The sequence below is a fragment of the Myotis lucifugus genome, unplaced genomic scaffold (assembly GCF_000147115.1).
Source record: "Myotis lucifugus unplaced genomic scaffold, Myoluc2.0 scaffold_4400, whole genome shotgun sequence".
In the NCBI taxonomy this organism is placed as follows: Eukaryota; Metazoa; Chordata; class Mammalia; order Chiroptera; family Vespertilionidae; genus Myotis; species Myotis lucifugus.
In genome coordinates, this window is record NW_005875448.1 from 1 (window position 1) to 10,032 (window position 10,032).

Below are 10,032 nucleotides of genomic sequence, written 5' to 3' on the forward strand. Positions count from 1 at the left end.
GTGGTCGCAAGCACTTCTTTCCTCCCAAGTGATTGAAAAAGCAAGGGGGTCCCACCAGCCAGAGCCCCCAACCAGGGAAAGGCAGGAATTCCGTGTGAGTTCTGCAGAAAAAGACGTACGCACATACCCCCACACTGCAGGCCACCAGGCTGGGGAACGGTGCCTCCTGGAAAGAGCCTGGCCCTCAAGTTGCCTGTCGGCGGATACATCCCAGGGGCCCTCCCGTGGGTCCCCGTGACAGAGCTGGTCTGCAAGGGTGGGTACCTGAAGGGTGACGTTGAGGGGCTGGAAGTGACACGGCAGGTCCTCCAGCTGAATGAAGTTGGCCGCGGCCACAGACTCGCCGTACACAAAGGAGGTTGGAGACACGATTCTGAAAGAGGAAACCACGACATCCATCATCCCAGCCCGTGGTCACGCCGCCCAAGGTCACCCCTGTCTTGAGAACCCAGCCATCTGGCTTGGGAACCTGGCTGTCCCTGGTGCCTTCCAGCAATTGCTCTCCTTCTGGACTTGGCACTTCTCTCTCCCGTTCATGGACACGGCCAGACGTCTGCTTTCTAAGCAGACGTTTCCAACAGTGACTTCTCACCGTAGGTCAAATCAACAAGCTGCATATGTAAGTATGTCCTGGGATTATATTTCTAAAATGATGAGGAAGGCTCTGGTAGCTTTGACTTCAGGTTTAAAAAAACACACTGGATTACAAAATTATTCATGTTCTGTTTTGTCCCTGGAAAACTTCCTGTAAAGTGAGAAAGATCATGGCAAGCTTTTAGGAAATAAACGTAAGTGAATTATAGATTTGGCATCCTAAACTCCACCCAGTGACAGATTCATTTAAAAAATGTAAATGTGTCAAACTATTCAAAATTATCAGAAATTCAGCCTTGAAAGTGGAGGCTGTTCGATGACAGCATTTTTCTTCCGATTTCTCACAGGGGCTGTGTGAGTTGTGACGAAGCATGCAAGCTCAGTTTGCAGCATGCTTTCCACGCTGCCCGTATCAACACGTCCGAGATGAGACGAAGCCTAGAGTCACTCAAATTTCCAGACCAATAATGGGTTCTAGATGAGATTCTAGAAGCTGCTCACTGGCCTAAACACCAACAAGGTAAGGTCTGGGGTACCAAGTCTGCATGGACAGCCATGCATCTATTTTCAACTTAAGTGCATTCCTTTAGAAATGTCTTATCCAATGGCAGGACTGGTTCCTGTGCTCGCCCTGTTTTGTGGTCCTGGAGGGATCAGAGGTTGACCCATGTGTTTAACCGATGGCTTCATCTGAGGCTGTTCGCACCCCCCAGTGAGGCCGCCCAGGGCCCGACAGCAGGATCAGACAACAGGATCAAGGGAGCCAGTGTTTTCTCTGTGGTCCCCGGGGACAGGGCTGGGTTCAGGGCACATTCTCACTGTGCCTCTGATGAAACAAGTAAATAAACTACCTGGATAAACACAGAGCCGTGAACAAAGGCAAATCTACATGCTAATGAGCAAATATATCCCACCAGTGCCTCAAGCCTGAAGCCCATGATGAAACATGCCAGGAGCACGGGCCTGCCCATTCCCGGGCACCCGGCAGCGTGCGCTATGGCGGTGATGGCTCCTTCTGCTCTGCATTAGCGTTTCTACTGCTGGCCACCGGGGCCCAGAGCACTTGAAAACTGAAAAGAGAGAAACCCTGAACTTCCAGAAGGTCAGCTTGCATTGGGGACAGGGTTCCATGGATCCTCATTTGATCCAAATGATTATGCAAATGCTTTCCCCACCATCCATGAGGTTATGTGCTCTGTTACCTGAAGCCTGAAACAGGAAGTGGGTTCTCACTTCCCAGGCCTGGGCTTTGGCTGGTAATTGACAGGGCTGTTTTGGGGCCACAGGCCTGCTTTCCAGCAGTGCCAGCAGCACACGGATGGCATGGCCTCCCCCCGCCAGGGGGGTGGGGCCCATCCTGAGGGTCCCCTGCCCACTCCAGACCAGCAGACATTGGGCAGAGCTGCCGGCTCTGCAGGAGGGGTTAACAGAGACACAAAGCCAGCACTACTGCGAGCCAGCCAGGCACTGGGACAGCACTGGCTGCAGCCTCTGGCTGGCCCCATAGCCGCTGGCTGAGATGTTAGTCCCAGGAACCATGCCGCCTGCTACCACGAGGCACTCTGGAGGGGTGGATGCTGGGATACTTGCATATAGAGGTGGACAGGACGTTCAAAGAAATGAAGGGCCTTAAACTTGTCGTCAAGCTTCTTGCATTACCTACTGGGTGGGTGGGTAGGTGGTGGGGAAAGAGGGGAAAATGAGGAGGGAGGAGGGCATGAGTCCCCGGAGCTGAGCCTTCACCCTGCATTTCAGAGCGGGGGAGACTAGAGGTGGCGGGGCCACTGACTCCAGGCTACAGGTGCAAATTCAAGACAGACACAGTGTCCCCTGCAAAGCACCTCTGTGATCTGGCCACCCAGGCCTGGGCTACTCACCCTGTGATGGACGTGTCCACTTCGTGCATCAGCGGCACCATCAGCGTGAGGGTGTTGTCGTGCAGGGACTCGGAGCGCTCCGTGTTGCCGCTGTGCGGGAAGAGCAGAGCGGACGCGGTCAGCACCGGGCCTCGGGCAGCAGCCTCGTGTGCTCCGCAGCAGAGCTCAATCTACATCCCCCCAGGGTCACTCTGCACGTGATGCGTCCTCAGCTCTGTTTCTGGGCCCTGTACAGAGCCACAGGGCACCCTATTGTCTCGGTTGTGTTCCCCTTACATAGATGTGGGGAGCAGACCCCAGGAAACATGAGTGGAGAAGAGAGACAAGGCACGGGAGGAAGACAATGAAGGCATGTGACCCAGGAGGTGAGGGCTGTGGGTCTGGCTGGGGAACTCCGGGAGGCAGTCTTCCCAGCGGAGGGCAGGGAGCTGGGCCCTCGTCCTGAACTGACTCCTGAGACCGGCTGCTGCTGGGGGAGGGGGAGTGGGGCCATTAACTCCCTGGCACCTCCCTGTGCTCACAGGTGAGTGGGCTCCGGACAGAGGAAGCCTCAGGCAGGTGGCGGGTGCCGGGAGCAGGTGAGTGCCGAAGGGTATGGATGGGCACTGGCAGCGTGAGTACTGCTATGGGTGCTTGTTCCAGGAAGAGCGGACCAGCAAGGTTAGGGCACCGCAGCCAGGAAGGGACGTGCCAGAATTCACAGCCATTTCCCACCTGGAGGCGGCGCCCTTTTTCCACGGACAGGCAAGCCCAGGAGGGGGGACCCGACCAACCCCGTCACCAGCAATGGTCTGGGAGCTCCCGCTGTGGGCTTGAGGCTACAGTGTGTCCACAGACAGGCATCCCCTTTGGGGTGAGAAAACACGGGACTGGGATTCTTGTGAGGTCATCCTGGAAAGGCCAAAGCAAGGGAGCAGCAGCTGTGTGGCTGCCGTGCCAGGGACTCCCCACCTGGGACAGGTAAGGAGCAGAGAGACTGGGTAACGGCCCCAGGGACCCAAAGCAAACCAGGTCAGCCCGACTCTTTCCCAAGCAGGGCTTTTCCACTGGGATCCCCTTGCCTGATCCTAGGGCTGGAGGTTTGGGGGGAGAAAGGGGAAGAAGGAAGAGGAGGAAAAGACGAGAGAAGACCTAGTTCCCCTTTGCTATTTAATTAAATCTCAAATATGAATCGCGATGATTATTCCAGGGAAGTGACCACCTTGGTCAAAGGCATGGCTGTTGGGTGCATGTCGCTGGACCTGGCATTTATGGTTGTTTCTATCACATGGCGTGAGTATGGGGCTCCGGCAGCAAGCCAAGTTCACCCTCCAGGGTGGACATGAGTCTCCCAGACCCGCTGAGGTTCGTGCACTTCTCCCATCACACCGTTCCCTGCCCATGTGCAGAGTTCCCGCCTCCCCTCCCCCTCCCCCCTGCCCTCCCGCTCCCCCACTGCCTTCCTCTCCCACCCAGCAAGTGCTGAATGCAACACTACTTAAATAGCGCTCACATCCCCTCTCCCTCTCTCCCCTATTGTTCTGAAACAATGACGCTCCCGACCCTGACCCCAGACTCCTCATCTGTCTTCCGCCTATGGGGTGACACCCATCGCTCAGAGGGCAACCACCACCCTTTGCAAACGCAGCAGCAGGTGCCTCACTTCCTTGCCCTTCCTTCCCGGGGCAATGAAAGCCGGAGGGTCACTGCTATGGGCAGACCAGAGAGGAGACCCGCACGCACGGATGGATGGGGTGGCAACCCTGGGCCTGCCCCTCCTCCCCCAGCATCCTGCCAGGTCTGCGGAATCAGTTCCTGCTGGAAGCGCCACCCCTTGCCCTGCCATTTGTCCAGCCACCTGTGGCCGCTGGCAGCTCCGGCCCAGCAGTGTCGTCTGTCACCAGGGGCCTGCTCCAGACGGAGCTAAGTTGACAAGTTGAGATAAAGAGGCCAGACATCAAAAGGCTTCCAGTCATCCTGCAAGCGCGTGACTTGGGACGCTTCCCCGCGGCCGGCAAAGCGCGGCTGCTGAGAGGGGAGCTCTTGAGAAACTGTTTACTCTCAACATTGTGTCCTCCTGAATCCACACGTGGGCAAGAGGCCTTCAAAGGGTGGTGACGGGAAGAAGGCGGGATCCTAGCTTTCAAGATAAGGAGCTTTAAGGAGCTTTCCGCCAGGGCAGGAAGTGGAGGGCTGTGGGTGCCCTCGGGGGCAGTCAGACCAGATCGGCACCAAAGTCTGGAAATATTCGGCTGTGTATGCAACAGATAATACAGCTTCCTTAACAGTTGTGATTCAAAGAATTAGGAGATCTGATCTTTAATAGTTAAGCTACCAATGCTAGGGGGTCTCCCCATGCTATACAGAAGGAGGTGTTCTTGAATTTAGTAAGTTGCTAGCGCTGTATGTGGTAAACAGTAGCTTAATATTTGGTAAATATTTGCTTGATAGACATCTGCCGAGTGAAAAGGCGTCCCAGAGGGCAGACTCAGCAGCAGAAGCCGAAGGTATCTCTAGCCGCCTACAGGCTGAGGTTGGGCTGGGTTTTTCCTTTTCCAAAGGGTAAGAGTCAGCTTTGAACACCTGCAGAGCCCACAGAGCGCTCACAGCACCTGTTACCCTAGGCCTTGCCTGTCCCACAAGCCCTGCTGTGAGCCTGGAGGGCTCAGAAGCTGCCCAGGAAAAGGGGAGAGGGCCAGTAAGAGCAAGATGGCGCCCCCAAGGCAAGTGTCCCTCCACACTGTTGTCATGGATTTGGGAACTTGCTTGGAGACCTGAAGGACTGACGGCAGGACTTTGCATCACCCAAGAGTGACCTGAGAATGCATAGGACCCTCCTAGATGTCCTTCAAGGACAGGGAACGAGAGACGGGGTAGCTGTGCAAGCAGAACTAGACAAGCACCCCACCCCCTGCCCTTTGCTCCCTCTGTTCTCCCCCCCGCTCCCGCAACCCGAGATCTGGTTCCACCAGCGCTTTGGGGCTTTATCACGGCATAACCATTTCCTCCTCCTCCTCAGCATCCTGGGCATCATCGCAGCATGGCCAGAACTTCGTCTTTTCGGGTTCCAGCAGTACTTACCTTTGGAAAACACAGTTGAAATCCCTCTTACCTCTGAGCAGTAATGATGAAGCTGAGAACTTCTTCTTCTCCAGACAGATGGCTCGTATCAAAGATGACGCTGAATTCATACTAGAAGAGAGACATTTGGCATCAGCAGGCATTCCAAACTGAACTGTTAGCTACAACCTTCCCCACTTATGGCCCCTGGAAAATCAAGCTTTATTAGCATGCATATATATTTTATTAATGTTTTTATTTTATTTATTTATTTATTTATTTATTTATTTTTGTTTTTATTTATTTTAGAGAGAGAGGGAAGAAAGGAAAGAGAGAGAGAGAGAGAGAGAGAGAGAGAGAGAGAGAGAGAGAGAAGAGAAGAGAAGAGAAGAGAAGAGAAGAGAAGAGAAGAGAAGAGAAGAGAGAAACAGCGATCGGTTGCTTCCCATACCCACCCCAACCAGGGGTTGAACTCACAACTTGGGTATGTGCCCTGACCGGGAATCAAACCAGTGATCTTTCAGTACATTGGACAATTATCAACCAACTGAGCCACATGGCCAGGGTTGTATGCATCTCTTTTTGATCGTCAGTCCTGAGACACAGCTTTAACAGTAAAAACCACTCTGCCAAGAGGCACACGGTCCTTTTCAACAACAGAGATTCTCTTTAGGAAGTGATATGTTTGTCTCTTAAACAAGGACTTTCTAAATTTCATTCACACACCATGTTCCCAATTTTTGGCCACATCTGCATACCCTATCACCTGTGATATTTACTTCATATTTTCATTACCTCACTCACTTTGTCTAAAGACTATTTTAAAAGGAAAATATATACCACGATCGCCGACGGGAATCCAAGATCACTTGCCCAAAGAGAAGGTAGTCATCAAATAGGTGTAATGAACACAAAGCAATGCTGACTTTTGTTGCCTGCTGAAGGCTCCGAGGCTAAGGTCTCCTCTATTTTGGTAGAGGGAGATAAATAAGTGACAGCAAGGTGCTAAAGGTATGCTACACTATTGTAGACCTTATCCTGGATGTGGTCAGAACTGAAAAAGCGTTGAAAGGTAATAACTTTCTCACTGTAAGAGTCCATGTTGTTTAGTGCTATGTCCATATATCACCTAAAATCATCTCAGGTACCTCCAGTGGTAAGCATCCTGTGATTTGGGGAACACTGCCCTAAGCACATGCTTTTCACAATCAATCTATCTATCATCTATCTATCTATCTATCTATCTATCTATTATCTATCTATCTATCTATCTATCTATCTATGTGTATATATACACACGCACACACACATGCACATACATTACACACACACACATATGTATATATCAGGCATGTGTAGAAATGTGGGAGGAACCCTTGGGTTGGGGTTAGAGAACCAGGCTCTATCACAAACTGATCATGTGATCATCGCCAAGACACTTAACCTATTTGCATTTCAATAAAAAGAAGAGGGTGGACAAAATGATTCTTAAATTCCTTTTAAGCTCTGTGAGTCTATGACCTATTTAGTATCTAAATGGTTAGGTTCCTTGATGACTAATTCTAGGCTGTGGTCTAACATTGCAAGACTGGGCTCAACCTGTGGGTCGCGACCATCGGAAAACACATATAGCATATCAGATATTTACATTACGATTCATAACAGTAGCAACATTACAGTTATGAAGTAGCGACGAAAATAATTTTATGGTTGGGGGTCACCACAACATGAGGAACTGTATTAAAGGGTCGTGGCATTAGGAAGATTGAGAACCACTAGTAACTAAACTGAATGCTGCCTGAAGGGACCGGACCTTGGACGGTTACATGGGACCATCATCTACAGTGGCCACTGAGCATCCCTATCTAGACAGACATTTCTGCTGCCGTGGGACTTGTCAGCTGACAGGGGTCAGGACAGGAAGCAAAGCTGGACGACACAAAGGAAGGAAAGTCAAGGGTCTTGTCCCAGCAAAGAGTCAGAACTGGCAGGAGATGTGAACACACTGGACATCAAGGTGAGGTGAGAAAGCAAGAGACCTAGGCCAAGAAGCCAAAATCAGAGACGGAGGGCTGGGAGAACAGGTCAGAGACACAGCTAAGCAGAGTAACCGGGCCATGCAGTCATGATGCTTGGCTGGTGGTCTTGAGCCCAGTGACCCACAGGGCCTGGGGAATCAGGAGGGCAATGCCAGGCTGTGGGACAGAGGGAGCCAGTGTCCATGCTGAATCACTTCTTGAGCTTTCTTCCAGGCACTTTCTTTCAGATCCCTGACTCTATGTTTACCGTTGCCACAGGTCTTAACCTCTGTATGTGGGAGGATGGCAGTGCATCCCCACGTAGGGAAAAAAGTCAATATTCCAATGTTCATACTTCTGTTGGTTCCATAACTATTTTGAAAATTAATGAATTTTGACAAAATGTAATGCCCCAGATTTCCATAGTGCCTTGTTTTCATTTTTATGATGACCTTCTCTTTATGGCAAGTGATCCTGGGTCTACTTGTGACAGAGATATCAATTCTCCTTTAAAAGTAATCTTTAGACTAAAATTAGGAAGGCACACCTTGGGTTTGATTTGGGACGTAGACTGAATTTCATAATAAATTGGCAACTGTGAAGAATCTTTCAATTGTCTATTTTCTATTGCTCAATAGATTTCCATTAAATTTGTGAGTGATGTGCCACATACATTACTATTGGACATTGGGCCATTATATTGATTTCCACGGTTCAGGGTATTCCTTCCTCATCTGACTTGGAGTCTAACAGAACCTGACCTCTATTCTTCCAGCTACTAGTAACCCCTTTTCTAAGGCCAGCCACCTTCACATTTCCCTCCTCCTGGGATGCATGTGGGCAGCTGAGAAAGAGAACCAGAAAAAGGCTCAGCAATCACAGATGTATTGGTAAGAGCTACAGACCTTTGGAGCAGGTTCTTCCAATGAGGCCGATGGGTTCAATGATTTTTTTAAAAATATATTTTATTGAATTTTTACAGAGAAGAAGGGAGAGGGATAGAGAGTTAGAAACATCGATGAGAGAGATCGATCAGCTGCCTCCTGCACAGCCCCCAGTAGGGATGTGCCCACAACCCAGGTACATGCCCTTGACCGGAATCGAACCTGGGACCCTTGAGTCCGCAGGCTGATGCTCTATCCACTGAGCCAAACCAGTTCGGCAAGGGTTCAATGATTTTTAAGAAATAAGCAAGTCTTCTTTCTCGCTAGAATATTTCCAAAATTGGTTTACTAAACAGCTACCATGTACTGGGGCCAGAAAGTCTTAGGAATTAAAATGATTTGATTCTATGACATAGGTAGGAGAGAAGGGTCAAGCTTTCATTTATTCTAGGGGGGGGAAAGGTAGACAAAGGAAGATGACCTTTTCTTCAAATCACAGCAGGAAAAATAGCTTCCATTTCATAAGGCAGGCCTGGTCTTTTAAATTCTAGTTTTGTCTCCAAAAATCGCATCTTCTATGTACGCCTTTCTGCATCTCCTTATAATGATGGCTCATGTGAGAATGCCCCGTGAGTGTCTGAATATGCTGTGCCATGGTATTGCCTGAGCTTAGAAAATGCGGCTCCTTATACATATCCAAATGGTTGTCATTTCTTTTACTTAAAAAAGTGAAGTGCAATACAATTATTTATGTTTTAAGCATTTTAAGAAGTCTCTTAAGAAAACTGTGAGGGCCCAGGGGGGTCAGGACTGTGGGTCACTAGGACAGACCACCCACATCGTCTCCTATGTTGCCTCTGGGACTCAAAGTGGCGTGCAATGTCCCAGAAAAAAAAATCATTTCAAGGAGGCCAACCAGATGCTGCCTGCCAAACTGCTAAGACCATGCTGTGTCTCTCACATTTGGGGCATGTCATGTGGGTCAAAGAGAAAGACCACGTGACCATGGCCCCTCTGGAGTAGACTGCCATGGACAAGAGGGTTACCATACCCCAGCTCCTGCAGGAGGAAACCCCGGAGGAGGCAGCTGGCGGAGTCAGGGGCTGGTGGGAGGGTCTGGGGGCTGCTCCCAAGGAAGTGCCCCACTCCGCCCCTTACCTTCGACTTGGACCTCATGAAAGGGAATCCCACGCTGCATTTGAGGAAGTCCGATTCCAGCAGTTCACAGGAAATGCCCATTTCCTCCTGAAAGAGAGAAAAACACCAACAGATGGGCCGGCTGCACAAGACAGATGTGGACATGGCCTCGGGGAGGCAGATGGAGACTTCGGCAGACAGGGTCCGTCTTTAGTTCCCAGACAACAGCCATTGTGGGCTGTGGGGGGACGAGGAGCCGCTGACCAGCACGAGTCCCAGGCCTCTTCTGGTGCCCACCCTTCCGTTGGTTCCCTGGGAGGACAGGTGCAGGGGACAGAACCACTCTTCATTCTCTGCTAACACATGGGCTCTGAACCCCCGTGCTCTCCTGGGACACGGGATGGGGCCACATGTGAGCTGGACACCTCCTCTGCTTTGGATGAAAAGGCAGCCCCGTTGTCTTTCTAGCCCCTTTCTCCTAAG

At 50.8% G+C, this 10,032-nt stretch overlaps 1 protein-coding gene across 1 annotated transcript; it reads right to left on the reverse strand.

The window, feature by feature from the left end:
- Positions 1-264: 264 nt before the first annotated feature.
- On the reverse strand, positions 265-9,657 carry LOC102419504 (integrin alpha-9-like; the record flags this gene model as incomplete). Its single annotated transcript, XM_006108930.1, has 4 exons — positions 265-373; positions 2,472-2,561; positions 5,563-5,642; positions 9,571-9,657. Coding segments are annotated over 4 exons (366 nt in total), but the record flags the coding sequence as incomplete, so codon positions are not given.
- Positions 9,658-10,032: the final 375 nt, after the last annotated feature.